The following is a 25,179-nucleotide window of genomic DNA, read 5'->3' as shown; positions in this document are numbered from 1 at the left end:
AAATAAAAAAAGCGAAACGTTGCATTTTGTTCACAGTGACGATTCCTGCGGTTCCACCAGCAAGAAATCCGGGTGTGAAACGGAGGATCCGAAGGAGGCCGGCAGACACAGTGGCCAGGAAGGCAGGTCCGACACTCTGACGCTAAAAGCCCAGCATGCAGAGCGGCAGGAGGAGCAGGCAGCGGGGTGCTCCCCTCTGGTGCAGAAGCCCAGCCTCCACCACACGGGTTCCCCAGTGAGAGTGCAGCGCAGCAAAGGGACGGCCACGTGTTCCCATGCAGCTGCCTCCGATTATGAGCTCTCTCTTGACCTAAAGAATAAACAGGTACAGCAGCTTCCTCCTCAGGCTACGGGAGAGGGGGATGGTGTGGGTGGGGCCACATTCACACCACGGGGGGCCATTTCTCTGTGAAGTGCTAGCCTAGTTTCCGTAACCATACTGTGCCCTCCCCACAGAGCATGCCTGGCCCCTACATTGTGCAGGGACTATAGAGGAAGGAACATATGAGGGCCTCATCTAGCTTCCTCTGGCCTGGCCAGGACATCACCTCACCTAAACCCCTTGGGCTTTGCTGCACCCCTCCCCCTTCCAGAGTTCAGAATGGACCCAGCTACTCAAACCTGACTTTAGCTTTAGAGAGGGCTTGCAGGCAGTGGAGGGCTGCAGAGCCCCCCAGGAAATGTTGCGAGCACATGCTGCTATAGGCATCCCAGAAGATCAGGGTCTCTCATTGTTCAGGGGGAGAAGCCTGCCCTGGGGAGTTCTGAGAACAGGGGGTACCTTTTATCCAGAGGAGCTTCCACAGCTCTGTTCTGCCTTCACACAGAGCCTTTAGATTGTCTGTTCTTTGGGGCAGGGACTGTCTTTATTTGTTCCAGTAAGCGCCAAGCACATTGTCAGTGTATCACTAATAGCAGCAGCAATATGGTGATGGATGCTCTCGAGATAGGCAGACTTACCAGACTGAGAGAAGACGACTCGCACAAATCAGCAGGTTTTTGTCTACGCCCATGTCTCTAGCCTAGCTCCAGAGTTCAGCCCAGTCACATCTATCTGCATCTCCGCATCTTCCTCTCAGCAGGGGATGCTGAGGTCCCACCTCATAGCCGGTGAGAAGAAATGTCGCCCCTCACATGCACGGTGTCGCTACTGATTAAAACACAGCAGATTTGCTATTTAAAAAGCCCCACTCTAAGAGGAACGTTTCTGTCCTTTTCGTGGGATGCAGCTCTACTGGAGGCTGCTTCGTGCACAGACCCTGCAGACCAGGAGACTGAACAAGCGTCAGTGACACACTCTGCCTGGATTATGCTCAGTGGTAGAAGGATGATTTTTAAGCTGTGATGGGCACATTATTTCGGCTTCAGAAGCAGTTGCAAAGGGACCTTTCTCCCTCTCCTCCCAGGAGCTGTTTAGAAAATGAAAGTTGAATCTGACCAGGTTCACACCCAAGGAGCTGCTGCAGGAAGTTCTTCCTTCCATTTCACACAAGATGCTTCTGGCACCCCCAAGCAGAAAGGTCCAATTAATGACCCACCCAAATACTGAGCAACAAAAAGGACTTGGGTCTCTGGGTCTTTATGGAGAGCTGTATTACAACTCTAGCTGGTCAGATATCTTGTTTCACAGTGGGCAAGGGAAAGAGAGATGATAACTGACAAGCTTCACCAACAAACATGGCATATACTTACGGTGGCCCTCCGCTTGTGTAGATTGGCATATCCCTGTTCAAGTCATGAAACTTCATTGATTTATACCAGTTGAGGATCTGGCTCATGATCTCTTAATTCTAAATCCATTTAACCATGGGCTCCCAAACACTGTTTTTCGAGCATGGTCCAAACCAGCCCTGGAGGGATCTGAGACAGAGGGAGAGTCTATCCCCATGTTCATTCAATTCTGGTTCCTCTCAGCACTGACCTTCCAAAGACCTTGAGCTTGCCATAGGCAGAGCCACCTTTCCCACGGTGAGGGAGATTGCATATCCATGTTCATACTCTTCTTGGCTTTCCTTGATGGACCCTAGACCTGCTCAGGAGGAGGCACCTTTCCTGGAATAAGGAAGATATGAATTCAGGCCAGATTCAGCCACTCTCACTCACCCTGAGTAGTGCCTTACTCCATGAGTCATCCCACTGATTTAAATGAGACTTCCTGTCTGGTAAGGTACTACTCAATGCAAGTACAGGTGGCAGAACTGGGCCCTCAGAGTTCGATTTTCTCTCACTGCCACAACAATCCACCTAATCATGGCACCTTCAAGCTCTACTTTAGTTTTCTTAAAGATATGTATTTCAAAATAATGGAGGAGGATGCTTCACAGTGCCTCAAGCCCTGTTTAGCTTTCGGGAGATGATTGTGTATACGTTACGAAGGAAAATACCTATTGGCAGCATAACACCCCATGTTGGAGAAGTAGGAGGTAGTGCATGTCCAGGATATAAAGGAGAGCACCTGCGGCAGCACCGTGCCTCCTAACACTATGCTGGTGTGTTGATGGATGGATCGTGACCAGAGATGAAGGCTGGCTGCCTGCCTCTGAAAGCACAGCTTTCTGTACCATGAGATGGAGCATGTCGGGTTACTGGGGGCAGCAGCAAGCCCCTTAAGACCACAGTGTGACATTCAATGATGTAGTTAGCTCAGGTGCTGAAGCACGGTATGGCATCAGCTGACTTTGCACTGTGCTGGGAAATGGAGCCTGTCCCAAGTATGAAGGGCAGCATCTCCACTAGCACATCACCCCCTCTAATGCCACACTGGGCGAAGGGAGATGGAGCATGCCCTGTGGCATCACCACAGGGCCCCTTAATTCAGTGTTGCTCCATTCATTGTGAGGGGCTGTGGGTGCTTAGTAGAAAAGGGTCTGGGAGTGGGGGATGCAGGCAGAACATTAAGAAAGGCACTTTAGGTGTTCTCAGCTTTCTTTTCTTTTTTTTACATCAGACATATTAGCCTGCCCTGGGCAGCTCAGATGCCGTCACTGGGCCTGATTCTCCTTTCACTACCACTGTTGTAAATATGGAATAACTCCTTGGACACCAGTGGGGAAAACTGATATAAGCATCAGGCCCCTTGCTTCTGGAGAAGTGGTGTATTTGTGTTTGCCTGAACATGCTGCAGGCAATGCTGCCACAAGGATTGTATCTCAAATACATTGTCATCCAGGCTGGGCACTGGGGTTTGCAAAAACCTCCCATCTCTGCACAATCCCTCCTAGCTAGAGAGATTTCCCAGTTGTTTCTGATTTAGCCACAGGGCCTGAATTGCCAGGACTGGGTGCTTGCCTTGAGGGTCAGAAATGTATTAAGCTAATTATTCTTTTTAATTCCTCCCTCCTGCTTTTCAATTCCTGTAATAGGATATCAGGGTTGGAAGGGACCTCAGAAAGTCATTTAGTCTAACCCCCTGCTCAAAGCAGGCCCAACCCCCACACAGATTTTTGCCCCAGAGCTATTAATGGCCCCCTCAAGGATTGAACTCACAACGCTGGGTTGAGCAGGTCAATGCTCAAACCACTGAGCTATCCCTCCCCCCATGGCACTGGCTGCAGGATCACTCCCCAGAGAAGAATAGTTCTACGTAGGCAATTACTTGTGATTCACGGGGCTTACGAGAAGTGAGAGAAGGCCTATCATGTCTGCCCTTTCTCACCTCCCAAGTGGAAAGAGAAGGTTTCTGCAACAAGCCAGACATACATCTCCATAAGCTCCTGCTGCTGTGGAGTGCTAATGGATGCCCTTTCCCCTTGCTAGAGGAGGGGAATGGGCTGGTGGCTGTGTCAAATCCTTAAAACGGTCCAGTGGCAAATGTGAATACCGTAGACTTCAGGAAATCACTGAGCTGCATGCTCCTGAAAGGGAGAGAGCGAGAAAGAGATTTAGTCCAATTGAAGTGGAGTGGCAGCATGGCCCAGTGGGCAGGGTGCAGAACTGGGAGTCAGGAGACTTGGGGTATATTCCTGGCTTTGCTACACAACTCATATGACCGTCTGCAAGCCTCCATGTCTCAGTTTCCCCTTCTGCAAAACAGGTCTCCTGATACTGACCCTCTTTTGTAAAGCTCTTTGGGCTCCTTGGGTAGAAAGTTCTGTCAAAGTGCTCAGTATTCGGATAGCTTGGCCTGCGTTTGAGAGCTCTTAGCGGGGCCTTCAAGAAGCAGCATAGATTGGGAATACCCTTTGGCATTAGTTTCCCCAATAGCTTGTAGGGGTTTATAGAGTGCCAGGCATTGCAGTAAGAGGGGTGCCAATGGCTTTGGCCCATTCTTTTGAACTCTTAGACGGCTCCTGCCTTTCCCACTGAGAATCAATGCCATCAAACTCTGCTATTCAGAAACTGGCCTCTGCTTTGGAGGAATCTGCCTTTTATTTCAGATCAGCGATTACATCTCATCCTGGCCTCTAATAAGAACGGAGCATATGAGATTTACACTTCCTGAATGGCTGTCACCTCTTTGGAAAACTACCAGGCTGCTGCTTCCCCTGGTCCTGCTGGGTTTTGTACCTTATTATTATCCTTTCTTTCAAATGGCTGCTTCCCCCACACCCATCCCCTCCAATAGGACTAGCCTCCTTGTTGATATGCCAGGCTGTGGTGCCCAGGACTCTCAGTCAGTTCCCAGTCACAGCTGGTTGGGTTGTGCCTGCACAAGTTAGGGTTTAATGGGCATATATTTAAATGAGCCTTGCTTACAAAGGAAGGTGGGGAAGGGATAGGTCCTAATTGCTCATGGAGGTGGTGGGGCTGTATGAGGAGACTGTCCCGCACCCCTTCCCGTGCTTTGAAGATGTGGAAAGGGAAAGCCTTGATTGTATGCTGAAATGTAAGTTTGGGGGCGGGGGGGCGAGCTCAGGGTGTGATAAGTCTTGGAGAGCATCTCCTCCTTGCCCCCAACCCTCGGCTTTCCCCTGCACCCCGGGGCCAGCCCAAAATACCCCAGGGGCAAACAGAGGCCTAGTTCCTCTGCTAAGACCATTGACAAGTCCTATTGTCATTACAGCTGGCTCCACAATTTCTTTGTAGGGATAAATGGTCTGAAGGTACTTTGACCTTGATTCGGCAGGTACTTACTTACCTGGCGAGCAGCAGGATGTGCAAAGCTGGTGTGTTCCGGGACAAGTCTGAGCAAGGGCTCGGGGCTAGATCTGCCACTGCACTTCAGCTGGGGCCATTATTTACACCCGTGCTAAGCAAGTGCAAATGGTTCCCATTCTGATCTGGCAGGATTTGGCACCCACATTGCACTGGTATAAATGATTGTCCAAGGCAATGGAGAATCTGGGCCTATGGGTGGGCACTAGGTGTCGTCCTCTGCATTACGGGCTGCGTAAGACAATCCAGGGTCCCAGGCACACTATAATACAGGCTCTGCCCCTGCACTGTGGCCCCACCTCCCATTTGGAGTGGCACGGGCTCCCTTCTCCTGTCCAGGAGCAGCAGCAGGGCCCTCCCCTGGAGTCCAGTAGGGACCGCATGCTTTCTCCCCCCTACAGAGGTGAGGGGTGGCAGTAGTCAGTACCTTAGTACTTAACCCAGCAGCTGGGGTGTATCTGTAGGGGTGGAGGACTGGGCCCATAGCATTCTCCACCTGCCACACACAGTCATCTAGTGAGCTGGCATCTGCAAAAGCCCCTCTCACTCCCACAGCGGCAGATCTTGTAGTTAATAGCTTACTGAGACGCATGGGACAATTCTTAAAGCTATTGTTCCAGGCTCTCTGCAGACGCAGGCAGGTACTCGGTTCACTTTCTGAAGGTTAACTTTGCAGCTCTGAGGTCCAGAAACCTACCGAAAAGAAAAGAAAGCTGAGATTCTGATGCAATCACATGACTCCAGGAGCGGGGACCCTAGAAACCGCCGTAGTCTGCCTATGCTTGAATCTGGTCCTGTCCACAGTGAGCACGTAATAAACCTCAAGGTCTTTGCACACCCACTCTTGAAACTGTGGGACCAGAAAGGCGTGCAATGCAGGCGGACACGGTGTGTCTGAGAATGGGCCTGTCCTCTGTATATAAGGCAATTAACCATGTGCTCCCCTTTTTGCCCTTGATCCTGTCAATAAGCAGAAATAACTTGGTGGACATGCAACAGTTCACTTGTTAATGCAGGATTGAACCTGCCTATGCTCCCTGTCCTGTGCCTAATTTCTACCTGACATTCTCACTCTCTCTCACCCCCCCACTCTGTACATGCGCTGTGCAGAATAAAGTCCTTTATCAGACACGTGAGAGGCCTGCCAGGCTCAGCAGTTTAGTCACATCTCAATGGGGATAATTAGGGTTTGTCCTTTCTGCTTCCCTCAGCATCATCATCCCTCATCTTCATCCCCCCACATTGTCCCTACTGCTCACTCACCGGGACTGAGGCTGGGGTGATGTATGAAGCAGACAGACAGCATCCTCCTCTGGCACATGTCTTGGGCTTCACTTGCAGAGCAAAAATGAAGGACTGGGAAAAGGAAACAGCATGTGGGTTCATGTGAGCAACTGGCCAGATTGTGGCACAGAAACAACGATAATGAAGTGCCCAGGGTAGGCCTCATGGCTAGTTTGCTCTGACTAAAGTTGTCATGTCTCCTAGCTCTGTGTGTGTGTTTGTGTCCTATGTCTCCTAGCTCTTGCTCTGTGTGTGTGTGTGTGTGTCCGTCCTAGCTGTGTGTGTATGTGTGTATGTGTGTCCGTCCTAGCTGTGTGTGTGAGAGAGAGAGAGAAAGAAAGAGATTAGCAGCTCAGGAGGTATTGCATAGTCTAGAGTCTGCTGGCATTTATTCTTAATAACTTTTCTCATCCTTTAAAATGAAAGTTTCTCATCTTTCAGACCAGTTTTCTTTTTCTCCCTGAGTTGTTTTCGTTTGGTTGGTTGGTACCTAAAAAACACAAAGTGCACTGGGCAAAAGAGTGGAGCTTATATAGGGGTGTGACCCAGAGAAATGTGGAGCACTTCTGTCACATGCTGAGCAACCTCAACGTCCACTGACTTCCATGGAAGTTGAGGACACTCATTCACAGGATTGGGTCCATAATTTTTTAATCCGAGCCCTAGTTTAACAGTTAACATTCCTTAGTGTTTTTCTTCTTCTCAGTGATTTCCCCTTTCTCTAGAGGCACTTTGCTGAGGTAGCGGAGGGATGTAGAATGGAGCTTTGTGAGGGTCGCACTGCAGGAGTGCTGTCCTTGCATTGACAAGACTCTACTCCAAAGAATTTCACAGGCTGGTGTCCTGTTGTCAGGGCAGCAGTGTGCACATTTCACAGTGCCAGTGTCTCAGCTGGCTTTGCCAGGCCATGACCATGAGGAAGCTCACACTGCTGGTGTTTTGCCAGGGCACAGCGGTGAGGAAGCTCACACTGCGGATACCCCAGCTGGCATTCCCAAGGCACAGCTCTGAGGAAGTCCACACGGTCAGTGCTCCAGCAGGCATGGCCAGGGCACTGCTATGAGGGACCCCCTTCTGTTGCAATCCCAGCAGACATCCCCAGGGCACCTCAGTGTGGAAAAAAGCTAATGGAGTAGTGGAGGTCCCACTGAGTGTCACTGCTAACTAATCAGTGTATAAATTGGGGTCATGGACAGCTTTCAAAGTCAAGTCAAAGTTTCAAGTCAATTAAAAATCTTGTTTGTGTGTGTGTTTCAGATCGAAATGCTAGAGCACAAATACGGAGGGCACCTGGTCTCTCGCAGGGCAGCCTGCACCATCCAGACTGCCTTCCGCCAGTACCAACTCAGCAAAAACTTTGAGAAGATCCGGAACTCCCTGCTGGAGAGCCGCATGCCCCGCCGAATCTCATTAAGAAAAGTCCGGGTCCAGAACTCTGAAAGTTTCTCTGCTGATAAAGCCCTGATGGAAGGGTACAACTTTGTTGGCATTCCCTTGGTGAGGTCTCCATCTTTGCCAGTGACCATCAGCGGGGCCCTGACTGAATTGGAGGACTCTTTCACAGAGCAGGTTCAGTCCCTGGCCAAATCTATTGATGACGCTCTCAGTACATGGAGCCTGAAGACCATGTGTTCCCTTCAAGATGGCAGCTCATACCAGATCAGAGAAACCTTCAGCGCCAGCTCAATGCAGCCGAACCAGGACTTGGAAGCTGAACTGAAGGAGCAAGAGAAGGAGGAGGGACTGCTGCCAGATACTTTGCCCAAGAGCAGCAGCACCCTCATGATGGCCTTCCGGGATGTCACAGTCCAGATTGACAACAAGAATATCTCAGTCTCATCTTCTACCTCGGTGTCCATGGCAAACTGTCTTGGCAGCAGTGCCCAGGCTGGGCTCTCTCAAGCTGCCAGAATTGAAGAAGGCCCAGGGGATGGGGAAAAGGAAGACAAAAAGGCCCAGGCTGCCCTGGAAGGGCTGCCGGACACCAGGGTCCTCCAGAACAGTCACACCTTCACCGAGGTGAACGTTAACACCAACGGTTTGGGGGGAGGGGTGATGGAGCAAGGACAAATGGTGGTGCAGAAACTCCAGTTTGACTCAAACAATGAAACTGGGCAGGGCAAGGGCTCTGAGTCTGAAAATGCAGACAACTCAGAGCAGCTGAGCAGCAGCAGCACCTCCACGTCAGCCAAGTCGGCATCTGAGGTATCTTCTAAGGAAGCGCTGCAGGCCATGATTCTGAGCCTCCCACGGTACCACTGTGAGAATCCAGCCAGCTGCAAATCTCCCACGCTTTCCACAGACACCATGAGGAAGCGGCTGTACCGCATTGGGCTGAACCTCTTTAACATGTAAGTGGCTAATGGGACTAAATCCTTTAATCTCACATGGCTTTCTCCACTGATGACAATAAGAAGCTATAAAAGGTATTGGGCTAGATTCATCCCTAGTTGTAACTCATTTATGTTCCAGGGTGCAACCTCCAGGCGACTGAACTCAGGTCCCCAGTCTACAGTGCAGGGGCTTTGCCCTGAAAGTAGTGAACTTAGGTTCTCTGGTTGCTGTCCTGATACTCCACCAAAGCTGGGGAGTGAACCCAAAACCCCATGGTTACTGTCCAGAGTGCTGAAGCTTGAACCCCAGCCATTGTCCAGACGAGAGGATTGTCCAGCTGGGGATAGGACACAGGCCCCCGCTCATTAGTGACAACAGGGCACTCTAGGGTTGGGGTTGTCCCCAAGCCCTGGTTACTCACTGTGGGGCTTTTCTGAATGAGAACTGAACCCAGGCCTTGTGTTTAGAGTGCCAAGAGCTTAACTAGCTCAGGGGGGTGCTCCAGCTGCTGTTTTCCTTCAGTATTTTGGGGAGAATTTTTCACCTGACAGATCCAATTTAGTCATCACAATCTATCATGTAGCTCAGAACAATGCCCTGTGAAAAAAGCTGTCGGTGTGAAAGGAAAGGCAGAGCAGCCTAGAGATTTGAGTCAGAAGAGGTAATGTGGAAAGTCACGTACCTTGGATTTGCGGAAGGCAACTGAGGCTCTATGAGGAACTTTGGGTTTGCTCATTGCCTGTAGATGAGACGCTCTTGACTGCAATGAACCCTGAGAAATACAGTTCTTTGCCCTTTCACAATCTGATCATATCACTCTTCACTTTGGTATTCATTCCAGTCCCTGGATGGTGACATTAGCAGAATGATTTCTGAGGAGAGCCCAGGCTGCATACTAGGGGGAAATTTTGCACACACACATTAAGATGGGCCTTTTTATGGGGTACACACTGTCCTGGATAGGAGATGAGTGAGTGATGCACATGGATTGGGTATGTGAATTATGAAGTCAGTGATTTGAGGACAAAGGGGTCTGGATGGGTGCTTTATAGAGATGGTCTCAGAGCACACCCACATCTTTTGGGTGTTTACCAGATAGGTTTGGGCCTGGTTCTGGATGGATGTTTTACCCTGAGACAGATTTAGGGGCATACAGAGATGTGGGTGGACATTTTTCCTGAGATGGGAATGGAACATGAACAAGTCTGAATATGTTCTATCAGAAAGAGGCTTGGGGTGTCCTCAGGTCTGGCTGGCAGTCGTGTGGAGACTGGAGCACAGAGAAGATGGACACTGGAGGTGGGTTTGTGGCACACAGGGTTGGTTACATAGGAGACAGGCTCAGGTCTGCCCAGTTGTTTTACAGAGACAGGCCTCAGGTCTGTTTGGGTCTGAATGGGTGTTTTATTGAAGATGGACTCAGTGCTCAGCTTTTTGCAAGCTAAATGTTTATATATTCGCAGACATGCCTGGCAACTGTGCCTGCACCAATCTGTCTTCGTCTGGCTCGAATTGTGTATGTAGCTGACATGAGCACTGAGCTGATGGTAAAGCAGGGGTGTGAATGTTTTTTCCCTGCAACTCCTGCAGTCACTTTGGCTGATGCACATAAGATGAATCAGCAGCTTGTTGACTGCTTTGGTCTTCTTCCACTCGCTGACCCAGCTCACCACATCTCTTAGGTCTCTGTGTGACTGGAGTCATGTCAAATACGCATTGTTCAGAACCACATTCTCCTGGCCATGCCTTCCACCTGGTTGTGACCAGTCCCGTGCCTGTCACCTGTCAGAGTCAGTTTTTTCGGAAAGACATTTAGTTGGGAAGAGGGAAGGTGCCAGCTTGTCAGTCTGGGAGAGTGAAGTCTTCTGTTTAGGCACTTGTGCAGAAAGGGCAGCAGTAGGACAAGCTTCTTCTGCAGAGACACACCAGTGAGCCCCAGAGGGGACTGTCTCTGGGGCTGAGAAGGCAGTTCAGTCCATATAGCCCATGCAGTCCTTAGCCTCCCTACTGAGACTTCCAGCAAAGAGGAAGTCTCAGTAGGGAGACTTGGTACTTATAGTGATGTGGATGCTGCCTACTAGAAACTAGCCTGAGCCCAGAAAACCCATTTCTTATAGTGCCATCGAACAGTCACCACTGGCCTGACTGAAAAGTGACAGGCTCCGTGGTCTATTAGCAATCTCACTGTGCTATTTAGTCCCCATCTGAGCTTTCAGCAAGTGATACTCTGGATTGGACCTGGCCCCTGGGAACGTAGTGATTGCCTTTATGCTGTGGCACTTTACCCAGTCCGCACTCCATAGCGAGGGGGTGGAATTCCTGGGCTGGAGCATTCCTTATGATGCAGTGTTGCTCTAATAACTGTGTTTCTGCGTGGGCAGCTAGCTGTGTAGGTGGAGGGAAAGCCAGCAAGACTGTAAGAATCCCGCAGCGCATACTGGCCAGGCTTAGCGTCTCAGGGACAGAGGAGAACACCAGGGGCCAAATTCAGAAGTGATGTAAGTGGAGATGTAAGATACATAATGTGGATACAATAAATGAAGGTAACTGGCACAGAGCACAGTGTGGCATTCAGTCACTGTGCTACTTGAGAGTGCATCACACCTATTGGTATTTTATGGGGAACAAATTCTGCCTCTGGCAAAAGCAGGGGGAAAGCTCCTTTTTAGTCAATGGGAGTTTCGAGTGTGTACATCATATTATCTTCTAGTTGCAGCCAAGGGAGCGTGCGACTGATGAAATGTAAATGAAAGGGAGATGGGGGCTGGGACCTGCTTTATTTTACATCTTCCTGTTTGTTACTTTTCCTGCACCATCCTTTTCCCCCCACCCTCCTTTCCCCAACCCGTACATCCATCCCCATGGTATGACAGTTCCATTCACAGGCCACATTCAGCTCTTAGGTACACTGGGGTAAATCCAGAGTAAACCCACTGGCTTCAGTGGAATTACTCTGGATTTGCACCAGTAGCTGAGATCAGCCCCTGGCATTTGGGCATCTGCTGAGGTGCCCCAGAGGTGCATTTGCAGGTGCACTTTCCAAACTCTTTCACTGTTGAATTTGAATTCAACACAACTCAACCCCTTGTAATGCTTGGGTTTGGAAGTGTTCTTTACACTGACTCTTCAGAGGTGACACACAAGCCTCGTGGGGTAGCACGGCAAGTGCATTTTGCCCGATGTACATGGTGTGTTAAGTAGCGCTTAATGGGCTAAGTGAGCCTGGGTTGTTCACTGGGGTATTTGACCAAACTCCCATGTGCATACTGAATGGAATGAGTTGCTGTTTTTCCACTAGGATTGTCACTTCATCAATTTTCAGTTCATTCTGTTCATGTAATTCCATGGTATTGGGTATATTTCTGGTACATGCACTCTTGTCAGCCCCATGGGGCTCTCCTACAGGGGACGATGCACTCTCTGGCATGCTGTTCCATCCTGGGTACGGAGGAGTTGTTTGCACAGTCCCGAATCACCCGGTAGATCTGAGCAGTGGAAGTCACGGAGGAATCAAGCACTCATGTGCTATTGTGAACTGTGCTGTTTCCCCCAAGAAGCTGCTTGTGCAAATTCATTCATTTAGCCTTTGCAAAATTCCCCAGCGCCAGGGCTAACGACAGAAATGGGACATTCCTGCCTCCCTCACGAGGAAGCACCAACCACCCTGGATTGGAGAACCATGAGGAATTTGGAAATCATCTCAGTGTTCACCGATTTCCCTGTGCATCTGACTGACAGCCAGAGTGCTGTCTGCTAGAGTGCATCACAAGTGACAGCCTGCCAGAGGGGCAGGGGAATAGGGACAAAAGAGATTCATGCAAACCTTCAGTACGCCCCTGTGTGCCATACACAGACATGCACACTCACACATACATGCTCACACACACACAGGGCCACATAGATACACCTGCACCCAGACACACACACATAAACACACATGGGTTACACACGTATCATGTATATTTGTGCAAAGAAACACACATGATCTCAGAGATGCTCATGAAGACACGTGCAGAGGTGCACACAAACAACACACACTCAGGCGCAGACACTTGCAGAACCACACCCACTTGCAGAGTCACACACGTGCAACTCTCAGAGAGCTCCATAAGCAGACGGAGGGTATGGCTACACTTGAGAGTTGCAGTGCTGGTGGAGGCTTTCCAGCGCTGCAATTAGTAACTGTACACACCTGCAGGGCACATCCAGCGCAATTCTGCTGGCTGCACCTGGCTGTGGCCCTGGTCTGCTTTGGGGTATAACTTGCAGTGCTGGTGCTGCTGCTGCTGCAGTGCAAGTGTGACACCACACACACACCATTTGGCCTGTTGATTAGGAGAAGATATCCCAGAATGCTTTTAACTTTTTTACTTTGTTTTTGTTTTGTTTGTTTTGTTGTTTTGTTGTGAACTTGTTGTGTGGTGAACTTCTTCTCATCTCAAAAACAAACACAGCTCCTGTTTGCTGTGATCAATCTGTAACATGAACAATCACAATCAATTAATCCCACCCACTATGAGGCAGCAGGCAGGGGGCAGGGGCAGGAGGGGGGGAGAGAAGGAGGGAAAGGGAAGGGGGGGGGGGGGGAGGAAGGAGGAGCTGCTTCCAGTTGCTGCAGCTGGCTGCAGCTCTTTGCAGGTAAAGAGGGTTAAGAGTAAAAGAGGATTTTTCAGATTTTTTTCAGATTTTGCAAGCTCACAAAGGCTCTCTCCAAAATCCACTCTCTCTCTCTCTCCTCCCCACTCCCCTCACCCCCTCCCCTTTTGAAAAGCATGTTGCTGCCAATTGAACGCTGGGATAGCTGCCCATAATGCATCACTCCCAGCAGTGCTGCAATGTTGCAAATGTGGCCACACTGCAGCGCTAGTAGCTGTGACACACACACACACCAGCGCCAGCTGTACACAGCTGTACAGACAGCTGCCAGCCACATGCAAGTGTGCCAGAGAGGGACAAACATACTGACACAACACACAGAGCTGCTCCAGGGTTGGGGCTGCGGGGAAGGTTATGGCCTGTTTAGGCTGTGTCCTCACCACTAGGTTCTCAGTGTACTCGCAGTCCCTGTAGAGTCCCCAGTCTGAGTGGTCAAGGCTGCCCCACGGAGTGACACACCAGCTGGACAGGGACCATGGATGCTTCTGTCCTTGTAATCAGACCCATTTTAACCCCCTTAATCTGTGACATGGCGGGGCCAGATGAGGCTTCCCCCCTGCAGGCTGGATGGATCCCCTAGGCCACACTAGCATGCACATTAATGGGAGGAATGTGGGAGAGGACTCCCCAAGGGGACTCCTTCCAGAGACCATGGTGCCCCGAAGGGAGTGTCTGGCTCACCGTCCCTGTCCTTCTCTTCCAGAAATCCAGACAAAGGGATCCAGTTCCTGATCTCTCGGGGTTTCATCCCGGACACGCCCATCGGGGTGGCACATTTCCTGCTCCAGCGCAAGGGCCTCAGCCGCCAGATGATCGGGGAGTTCCTGGGCAACAGCAAGAAACAGTTCAACAGGGACGTCCTGGAGTAAGTGTGGAGACCCCTCCCCTCTCCCCCCAACTGCTCTCCCCTTCTGAGTGAGTGTTCCCTGCCCCCTTCCTAACTCCCTTTGCAAGTGCATGTGCTCCCCACTCCGTCTCTGTCCTCCCCTGCCCCTTCTGAGAGTGCCCTGCCCCCCCACTCTGAGTGAGCATGCCTGCCCCTCCCCTTCCCCACATCCTCCCCAGCCGCACCGGTGAGCGTGCTCCGCCTTCTCCTTGTCCTGTCCCCCTACACACACTTTACTGCATCATGAGGGGCTGCTGCGGCTCTGCTTTCTTTGGTGCTGCTGCAGCCGCTGTTCTGGCCTTTCAGCATCTCTTTCCCCGGAGCTCCTTCAGCCAGCTAGGGTTAACGTAATAGCCCCTGGCCTGACTGAGAGATCACACTGGTGTGAGTCAGCAGCCAGAACCACCAGAGTCACTGGATTTATAGGCATGTAAAACTGGGGTGAGCAAGAGGGAGACCAGGCCCCATGGCTTCCTCAGGTGTTAAAGATCCCGTGGCACGCTGTGGAAGGTGATCAGGGTAACAAGGGGAGGAGAGGCGCTGCCTTGTGGTTATGGGACAGGTTGGGGAGTCGGGAGAGTTGGTTCCATTCCCAGCTCTGTCACTGACCTGTGTCCGTCTATAAAATGGGGATAATAAATATGGGGACCAAAGCTATGGGTGTGTGTGAAGTGCTCAGAAAGCCTTGGTTAGAAGACACTCAAGTAACGGGTTATTACCTTTGCAATCCCCGAGGGCTGTCCAACAGTGCCATTTCATCCGCTTCCATGGGTGGAGGGTATCTCGCCACACAGCTGCCTCCAGCGCCATTTCTGTTGGGTTCCCCTGCCTGATTGGCTTCTCAGGCTCCCTTCTGCTCCTGTTCAGCTGCTACCCTTGGTGGGTTGTTCCGCTAGGCTTCGCTGACCCTGGTTCTCTCCTGGTCCTGCAAGTCAGAGCCCCTTCCATCAGCCCTGCACTTCAGGCTGGAGACTGCTAGTGGCTTTTTGAGACCCATATGTGCTTCCCCAGCACCTGCCTTCAGCCAGTCCTGGCTTCCTCCCCACCATGGTCCGCAGGGTCATCACTCACCTGCTGCCTCCTGACTGTGGGACGGTGAATGGGGACAGGAGGAGTCATACCTGGTCTTCTGGCCCCTGTCTGAGGTGGCAGGCTTTCCTCCAAGACTGGCTTCTCTGTGGGTCCCAGGCTGTGTGCCGGTCTCCCTCCCTGGGCTTCCTTTACTGCCCAGCCCTGAAGGATCTATTCCCCTTCAGGTCACTCATGTAGGGGAGGGTCCCCTGTAGGGGCCTCTCCACCAGTAGATGAAGTGGAACACCCACTGCTTGTGTGCTGGCTCAGCACTGCTCTTGGACCATGACAAACAACACCGCCTGGGACAGAGCCAGAGCCAAATGTGACGGGTTGGATCACAGAACCCCCTTGGAAACTGCCACCTGCTGTGCCAAGACGACTTCTGTCCCTGCTTTCCTGTCCTGGCAGCTTAGGACTTCAGTGCCCTGCCTGGTTTGAGCCAGACCCGCTAACCTGCTGCAAACCCAGACCCAGGGACTGAACCACGTCCCCTAACAGCTGTAGGCTTGACTGAAAGCAACTTACAGAAGTGTTCCTGCCTTTGACACTCAGATGCAACTCCCCCAGTGGGGCTAAACCCATAAATCCACAGGGTAAACTCATAAATTGTTCGCCCTCTATAACACTGATAGAGAGAGATGCACAGCTGTTTGCCCCCCTCAGATATTAATACATACTCTGGGTTAATCAATAAGTAAAAAGTGATTTTATTAAATAGGATCTAAGTGGTTCCAAGTAGTAACAAACAGAACAAAGTGAATTACCAAGTGAAATAAAATAAAACACACAAATCTAAGCCTAATACAGTAATGCAATTGAGTACAGATAAAATCTCACCCTGAGAGATGTTTCAATAAGTTTCTATCACAGACTGGACACCTTCCTAGTCTGGGCACAGTCCTTTCCCGTGGTACAGCCCTTGTTCCAGCTCAGGTGGTAGCTAGGGGATTCCTCATGATGGCTGCCCCATTTGTTCTGTTCCACCCATTTATATATCTTTTGCATAAGGCGGGAACCCTTTGTCCCTCTCTGGGTTCCCACCCCCTCCTTCTCAATGGAAAAGCACCAGGTTAAAGATGGATTCCAGTTCACATGTCACTGTAAGACTTCATTACCCGCTTGCCAGCACACAGTCTACAGGGAGACTTATAGGTAAAACAGAGCCATCTGCAGACAATTGTCCTGGTTAATGAGAGTCGTCAAGATTCCAAACCACACAAATGGCCCACACTTTGCATAATTACAATAGGCCCTCAGAGTTATATTTTATATTTCTAGTTTCAGATACAAAAGTGGTACATTTATACAAATAGGATGACCACACTCCGTAGATTATAAGCTTTGTAATGATACCTTACAAGAGACCTTTTGCATGAAGCATATTCCAGTTACATTATATTGAAACTCATTAGCATATTTTCATAAAAACATATGGAGTGCAACGTCACACCAAACTCTCCTGAAAATCAAGGCAGTGAGAGCAGGAAGGGTTTGAGGCAGTGTGTCTGCTCAGCTCTGCTCCTCAGCAACAGCCACCTCCAGGAGTACAAAAGCGACCTGCCTTTCTGCTCTCTTGGGGCCTGATCCTATGAGGTCGTCCCTGAAGTCAGTGGGAGACAAGATTACTCAGCGCTGACTCTCCAGAGAAGCTCAGCATGGGCCCTTAGCCAGCTATCCGTCAACACGTATCATAGCTCTCTGCTAGATCTTTCTTTCCATAGGGATGGAAGGTTTGCACTAAATATCTTGTTATAAATCAGAGATGGGCCTGAACCTGGAATGTGCCCCCTCCCCCATTCTCCCGAATGTTGACACTCAAATTCCACAGTTAGGACCTGTGATGAATTGAGCCGAACTGGAAACCCAAATTCCCCCCTCCTCCCCCCGATAACTGTGGGGAAGGAAGAGATGTCAAATCAGGAGCCAAACTTGGGTTCAAATTTCAAGGCCCATAAATGCCATGCTATATCAGGGTTATTTTATTGCCACAGGTGCCTGACCATGTATCCTGCCTTTCTGTCGCATATGCTGCATGTGTATTGATCCTGCTGTAATTGAGACACATGGTCTCTCAAATCATTTCATGCTGAGCGCCACCATTAAAAGTAATTGCCTTTTTCCCCATCAGGCAATGTGTGGGCTGCATCTCCAGACAGAGCCTCTTTAAATCCAAGCCCATCTTCAGTGCAGAGAGAGGGGTTGTTGCGATAGCAGTAAGTGGATAATTCCTGCTAGCCCTAGGTTGTGCATCAGCCCCCATTGACAATGTTCTTATCTGTCTCTCGGGTAAACAAATGAGTGAGAAAGGTTCCTACAACAGAGCCTGTGCCGTGCATCCCCGTGTAAATATGATGTAGATGCCATGTCATTATTACTGCGCGTGTCAGTATTGCTGGGAGTGCTTGTGTGTCCTGGTGTGTTAATGTACCTGAGCACCATCCTCATCACACATGGCACCTCCAAAGATTTTTTCAGCCATAGGTCTCAAAGCATTTAACAAAGGGGAAGGAGAATCATTGGGTCCATTTTACAGATAGACAGAGAAGTTCTGTGACTTGCTATCGCGGGGCAAATGCATCCCGTTCCCCTTTGGGGTGGGGTAAGGGCATTGTGGCCCCATAGTTAAGTCCACCCAGCTACCCTTATCCTCAGGGCAGTAAGGCCTAATGGCCAGAGCCTCTACAGTGGCCCTTCTTCACAGGGTCATGTGACCTAGTGGCCAGAGTCACTGAGGCTTCTCTCTCCCTCAGGGTGATCTGGCCCAATGGCCAGAGTAAATAAGGCTTCCCTCCTCCGCAGGGCTGTGTGGCCTAGTGGCTGGTCAGGGGAGTGGGCCGCCACCCAAGAGTGAGTGGTGGCTGGGGTAGGGTAACCTGAGCCCTTCCTGCTCCACCAGGTCCCAGCCCAGTGCCCTGACAGTGGCAAATGTTCTCGCCACTGAGTCAGCGGGGATCCAACCGCAATACGCTGATGTCCCCTCCAACAACTAGTCCCCCTGGGCTACTTCCTACCCTGTCCCTGATACCATGGTCCGGGCGTCTCCGAGGTCTCCGGCTTTCTCGGCCTGTGCAGCTCTAACCTCTTTGGGGCATCCTTATGTACCTGGGTATCCGTTTGGGTCTCGGCACCTCTGGCTTCTGTAGTCTGGGGCTTCAGCAGCTCCCAGGCTGGAGCCTGCAAAGTGCATCCTCCCTCCTCAGAGGTCAGCCCTGACGGAGCTGAGTTGCTCCCTTTTATACTAGTGCTCCAGTTGGAGTATGTCCAGCAGGGGTGAGGGGGCGGGGCTTCCTCTGCCCAGAGTGTGTGTTTAGCCTCTTCTTGGCCAGTTCGGGGCAAGTGCATCCCATCACACTTGCCCAAGATCATTCAGTAGCCTGATTGCCCCTTTACCAGTGTAAATCGGAAGCATTTCCTTTCAAGTTAATAGTTACACTGGCATGAATTAGCCAAGAATTGGCCCACTGAATCTATGGCAGAACCCATCTCCGATGTCTTAGTCCCATGCCTTAGTGTATTAACACAACACCAGAGCACCAGTGTCTCCAGTCCCATCAGCAGAGTAGTGTCCTCGTATGTTATTGTATCAGCCTATGTGCATTGATTGGTGTGTTTAATGTCTACAGCCTGCCCAGATATGCTCTTTCTGCGCTGTACAGTGCTGCCAGCAGCACCAGTGCCCTCCCTCCTTCTCTCAGCTGCACAAGTAGCCACATTATTACAAGTGCTTGGGTGGCAGGACTGGGTCCCCCTGACAGAGCATATCTGGGTGGGCGATAGACCCATGCAGTGAGCACGACTGAGAGCACGAGGGTACAAATTACACACGTGAGTCTGAGAATCCTGCCCTCCATTGTTGCAAAGTCATTTCAATTATTTATGAGATTTACTGTGTTAATTTAGCTGTAGTTTAATATAAAAAGCAACAAAACACTCGTGCTGGAAAAGTGAGCTGTAAGCATTCTTCCTATCACAGCCCTGTTAAATTAACCAAACCAAATGAATAAATAATAGGACAGCCTTTAAAACAGCTGTGAAAGTCTCCAGCCTCCCTCGTGCACTCAAGTACTGAGCAGCACGGCCCAGGTCACAAACTACGGGTATCTTGACTCCTGTTGGCTTCCAAGGACATTCTGGGCTATTAAAGACCGGCCGCCGCTCAGCAGATGGGCAGGTGACCTGCCATCTGGTTCTTTTGTCATTTAACAGAGTTAATAATTGCACAAATATTTTTGCACCGTCCTTTAATAATGTGACCTCTAATTCATGCTTAGTGAGTGTATTTGGATGCAGACAAGAGGAATGTTCTGTGCAGATCACAATGCGTGTTAAATATCTAGAGATGTAAAGATCTTTAACTAGCACAAGATTTGGCCAGTTTGGTAAATTATTCCCCACTACCCGCAAATCAGGACTTCCAAGCCCCTACAACCCTTGAATAATACTCTCCCTTCCACCCACCTACCCCTCCCTCTCTCTCTGTCATCTAATTTCATCTTACCCAATGAAATCTACAATCATCAGCATGGTAGCTAGGTACTCTGCGGTATTTGAACACGTTATGGGTTGTATTTTCAAAAGTGCCTAATGACAGAAGAGCACAAGTTCCTTTGAAAGTCAGGGCCACCCAGAGGGGGGGGCAAGAGGGGCAATTTGCCCCAGGCCCTGAGCCCCACAGGGGCCCCCACGAGAGTTTTTCGGGGCCCCTGGAGCGGGGTCCCTCACTCGCTCCGGGGGCCCCGGAAAACTCTTGCGGGGCCGGGCGCAGGAGCTTCTTCGCTCCCGGTCTTCGCCGGCGGGGGGTCCTTCCGCTCCGGGGCGGAAGGACCCCCCACTGGCGAATTACCGTCTAAGACGGACCCGCTGCCGAAGCGCAGCCCGGTCTTCGGCGGTAATTCGGCGGCGGGGGGCCCTTCCGTTCCGGGACCCGCCACCGAAGTGCCCCGAAGACCCGCGGCGGGGGCCCCCCTCCGCCGAATTACCGCTGCGCTTCAGCGGCGGGTCCCGCTTCGGCGGTAATTCGGCGGTGGGGGGGGCCCGCCGTGGGTCTTCGGGGCACTTCGTCGGCGGGTCCCGGAACGGAAGGGCCCCCCGCCGCCGAAGACCCCGGGCCCCCGGAATCCTCTGGGCGGCCCTGTTGAAAGTCAATAGGACTGCGCTCCTAAGGGCTTGTCTATACAGGGGAGTTTACCAGCATCTTGTGCACTTTTGAAAATCCCATCCTATTCCTTCATTCTCTGTTCACCCAATAAGACTTTCCAGTGCAAGAACCCACCCTCAGACTGAAGAGCGCCAGCACATCTCCCACTGGATTCTATTCCCACTGCTCCTGCAGTCAGCCAAGCAGACTCAGTAGACAGCCAGATGTGACCCATTCTCTGCCACCCTCATGGACTGCACAGAGCCAGCCGAGAGTATGAGGATTTAAAGCTCCAGCTCATGTAGCTACTAGACCACTGATCTGATTTCAAAGCGGTTTTTAAGATGTCTGCCTATGACGTATTCCACACACACTATCAGACAGGTCACATAGCTGTGTGGGATGGGACCCAGTAAAAAACGTCAGCATTCACAGTATTGAGCAGTGTTCTCATTCTTGCCTTTATCTCTTTCTCCAGCCATTCTTTCTTCTGTGCTTTCTTAGTTTGATGCTTGCTTGCTTTTGTTCTCATTCTTTTATTCATTCTTTCATGCTCACGCTCTCTTTTGCCTTTGCTGACATTCATCCTTTCATGCTGTCTTTTTGCTTGCCTTCATTCATTCTTTCATGCCCTCTTTCTTCCATCCCCCCTGTTTTTGTCTCAGGAATTTCATACGTTCCTGGTTCATTCATGAGTCAGTTCTTCTGACCTGTGCCATGAATGAAGCTGGCAGCGCCGCTGGGGCTGGATTGCTCGTGCTCTGGGTCACAGGATCCTGGGAAGGTCAGAACGGCTGTCCTGATTCATTTGTCTCCAAAGGAGGAACGTGGGAGACGTTGCGGTGAATAGGGGCAGGTCACCGTTAGAATGCGAGCGCTCGGTTTGTTCTGACGCATTCTCCTTGCGGGCGTGCTGCTCTCCTCACTGTCAGACACATGTTGCCTTCCCTTTCTCTAATGGGCAGCGAGGCAGAGAGGAGCTCCTCTTGGGAGATGGAAATTCACAGCCAGAAGCATGAGGAGGCAGCTCTCAGTGAAGGAAGCCAGTTTGCTATTTCACCCATTAAACTGTCCTTGGATTGGCACAGGAGACTTTCTGGCTACCCCCAAAACAACCACACTCACCAAGGAGTTAGCGTCCCCTGTTGAGGGGCCCCGAGAGATTTGCATTACAAGAGGATTTGAGCAGGGGCTGTGCAAAAGCTTCTGCACCAGAGGTGAGACTGTGGATTTAGTTTATCTACAGATTGATAATGGGGGGGATGGGGAGAGACATTTGCCTAGTGCTGCCAACTGTGTGCAATATCCCGGATAAAATCTGAGTTATGCAGGAGGGAGCTGTGCATGCCACTGCCTCCCTAGTGCAAGGAGAGCCAGGTGTGCAATACGCCTTTGGGACAGGGAGGAGACATGTACACAATGCAGATCGCATGTGACAGGTACTTGTGCACAGCCCAGCTTCTGCTCCTGCACAGACACTCTCATGTCACGAGGTCTATGGGCCTGGTAGAGCACCCCTCAGGTAAGAAGAGCCAGGCATGTATTTGCAGTCCCCCTTGTGTGAGGAGAGCGGTCTGCACTGGGGAGTTGGTACTGTGCAAAAAGGACTGTATACACAGTGCAGCTTCTCATGTGGGAAATGGGCTGTGAGGTAGAAAAGCTGGCAGGCTGTGCCATGCACTTCGCATACCAGGAGGGCTGGTGTGTCTGAAGTAGTGTCTCCTTACCAAGTGAGTTGGCATGCACACTGCAGCCATTTGAGCCCTGGGAGGGCTAACGTGCACGGCACAGCCTCCCTCGTGCAAGGAGAGCTGTGCGTGCAGTGCCATGTTCCCGCGTGGAGCCGCTGGCATGCGCAGTGCAGCCGGCCTCATATGAGCTGAGCTTTTCTCTTCCAGTTTGCCCTGAAGTTCTATTTCTTTTTGGGGGGAGAGGAATGTTATTTATTAATATCTTTGAGTCTTGTGGTTTTAAGAGTTTCCACCTGGTTGCCTCTCCTCAGCTCCCTCCCTGAGCCTGAGCTGTGAGTTCATTACAGATGCTTTTAGTTGCAGCCCAGCTCCCGCTGCATTGTCACCTGAGCGGAAAAGCTTGAAAATAGGTCATTGTGCTTGGTTGAGCTGATGCGAGCCCCACACGGTACAGCTGCTTCTTGCCTTCTCAGAACTCTTTCACCATGAGTCTCCATTGCCACGATTAGTCCTCTGCTAAATGCCTTGCGGCACAATCATCACTGGCACGATGCCTCTACATACGTTTTGCTATCAGTGGGTGACGTGCCTCTGGGCATACTACCTGTGGGCATGAGGCCCAAGGAGAAGCAGCTAGGAATGTAATAACAGTGAAAAATGATCCCACTGGGTGCCAGGCCCCAGATCCCATCCCCAGGGAAAGCTAGGCATCTGGACTCTGACCCCAGGGGATGCCAGGTGCCTGCGTTTTGAGCTCTCTTACGTCCCAGGTTGTTGGGGGTGTCTTGAATCAAAATACCAATCCTCATTTTTGAGGTATGCAGCTATCAACTTAAATGTGCATGTCTGCACTCAGCAGTCACCAGACTCCTAAAGTCCTGTCCCAGTGTGCACTGCAGAGCTGGATGGACTCTGAGAACAGTCTTTCATCACTTGTTCCACAGTCAGGGCCGGCTCCAGGCACCAGTGTAGGAAGCAGGTTCTTGGGGCGGCCAGTTCAAAGGGGCGGCACTCCGTCCGGTATCGGGGCAGCACTTCCGAGTCCTCAGCGGCAATTCGGCGGTGGGTCCCTCATTCCCTCTCTTCCTCTTTGAGCTGCTGCCGAATTGCCACCAAAGAGGAAGAGAGGGAGGACCCGCTGCCGAACTGCCGCCGAAGAAGCGGCGTGATTGAACTGCCGCCGAAGTGCCGCTGCTCTTTTATTTTATTTTATTTTTATTTTTTTGCTGCTTGGGGCGGCAGAAAAGCTGGAGCCGGCCCTGTTCACAGTGCTGGCTGGTCAGGAATCTGGCGGGGACGTGCTCAGGCAGTTACACTGTCCTCTGCTTCCCTGCCTCTTAGTCCATCTGGTTGCATGGTCGTAGCCATCTCTGAGGGGCACAGTGGTGCTTGTATGGAAAAATGAGCAGGCCTTCTTCGGTTATGGCACATGGAAGAGCTGTGTGATCCTTGACCTGGATGCAGGAACCCACTCTCATTGAGCCTCACCCCCGTCTTACTTCTGTTAGTGCAGCCAGCTCTGGGGAGAGGCAGTTTCATCGAGTTGGAGGCTGAGCTGCCTTTGCACCAAGGTCCTGGAGGCTGAGGAGATTCTGTCACTCTTGCAGAGCTTGTGGCTACTGACCCACTGGCCAAGGCAGTCCAAGCTCAGCTTCCACAATCCCTGCCTCTTTTGGAAAGAAATGACCCTTCTTGCTGGAGTCCCATGAGAAGTACTATAGAGTTGAGTGTCAGTAAACAAGCACCTAAATGCTACAGTTTGTACCTTATAAAGACCGTAGAGAACCTTTAAAATGCTGCTGGAACCTAAGGAAATCTGCCAGACAAACAGAGTGTCAAGCCCAGCGGAACTGGCTAAACCAGATTTTGTCACTCCTTTGCCATTTCTGCTAGCTCTGCATTTCCCAAAGTGCTGGGCATGATCCTCTGGGCGGGGGACAAAGGACTAAATGGGGGCCGCACAGATGGGCCTCGCAGCTGCCCTCCAGCTTTGATTTTATAGAGAAAAAAGCAAGTCTGCAGCTGTTACATCTGGGAAGAAAACCTTCAAAACAAGAAGTGAGTGCAAGAAAGGAGAGGACGTGTCACATGCTGAAGTGTGTAAAGCAGCCTTTCTCAAAGTGTGTGAAGAAGGGGTGTGAAGGAATAGCCAGTAGGGAGCAGGAGATGTACAAATTATGATGTGCAGACTTTAACCCCAACATGGCAGAGTTGCAAGGAGCAGCGGGAGGGGGAGGTGTAGTTGGTCTCACTTGCCTGAAGGGGAGCTCAGCTTTCACTAATTCAGAGCCAAAGTAGAAAGGAAGTAGGCATAGAGGGGTGTTTCTTTCCACAGTGTCCTAGACTCTGGCAACAAGAGTTATCACTGGGGCTCGGTCAGTGCTTAATTTGTGCAAGAGCTGAGCCCCGGCACCTCTGGGCTTGGCAGTTCATAGCCCCGGCACCTCGGATCTTGCTGCATCAGTTATGAAAGTAAAAAAATTGCTTGAGCCCCAGCACCTCTTTCATTACAAATTAAGCACTGGGCTCAGTGCAGGGAAACAATGCACTGGAAGAGCTTTCTATTTTTAAATGTTACATCTACAGAGGTGGCTGCTGCCATGAACCTGCTAATGATTATCCAGAGGAAAACTTCTCCAGCTCAGGGCCTGAGGGAGGAGATGTGAGGAAGGTACAGATGGTAAGGGGGATGGGGTGTATAAATGAATGATGATAGATGTGCATGCAGAGACAATGGCATGAATTGCTGGTGTATAAGAGAGGGATGGATGAGTGGACAGGTTGTGGATGGATTGGAGGGGATGAGTAGTAGTAGGAGTGGCAGTGAGTGAATGTATTGGGTCACTGCATGGGTCAGTGTGTGAGCAATGGACAGACGACAGGAAATAGATGAAGAAATAAATACATGGCTATCCATAGGAATTACTCACATGCTGTAGAATCTGTAGGAAGTTCTGCTGGCATCACTGTCTGCCTTGGTAGGTTGCTTAATGAGTCCACCCTGTGTCTCTTCAGAAAGAGTG

The 25,179-nt window shown here is 50.9% G+C and overlaps 1 protein-coding gene across 5 annotated transcripts in view; it reads left to right on the top strand.

Moving 5' to 3' along the window:
• Positions 1-25,179, top strand: part of IQSEC3 (IQ motif and Sec7 domain ArfGEF 3) — a 68,544-nt gene that overhangs the window by 25,534 nt on the left and 17,831 nt on the right. For 4 of the 5 annotated variants that reach the window (XM_039547650.1, XM_039547661.1, XM_039547686.1 and 1 more), the window contains exons 3-4: positions 7,636-8,729; positions 14,072-14,233. In XM_039547650.1, coding sequence (XP_039403584.1) covers positions 7,642-8,729; positions 14,072-14,233 — 1,250 coding nt within the window. In that variant the 5' untranslated portion in view covers positions 7,636-7,641. Of the gene's footprint in view, positions 1-36; positions 326-7,635; positions 8,730-14,071; positions 14,234-25,179 lie in introns of all 5 variants that reach the window. The other variant, XM_039547672.1, reaches the window with a different exon arrangement.

The sequence above is a fragment of the Mauremys reevesii genome, linkage group 1 (assembly GCF_016161935.1).
Source record: "Mauremys reevesii isolate NIE-2019 linkage group 1, ASM1616193v1, whole genome shotgun sequence".
In the NCBI taxonomy this organism is placed as follows: Eukaryota; Metazoa; Chordata; order Testudines; family Geoemydidae; genus Mauremys; species Mauremys reevesii.
The sequence above is the reverse complement of the archived record's forward strand: the minus strand, read 5'-3'. Positions and strand labels throughout refer to the sequence as shown.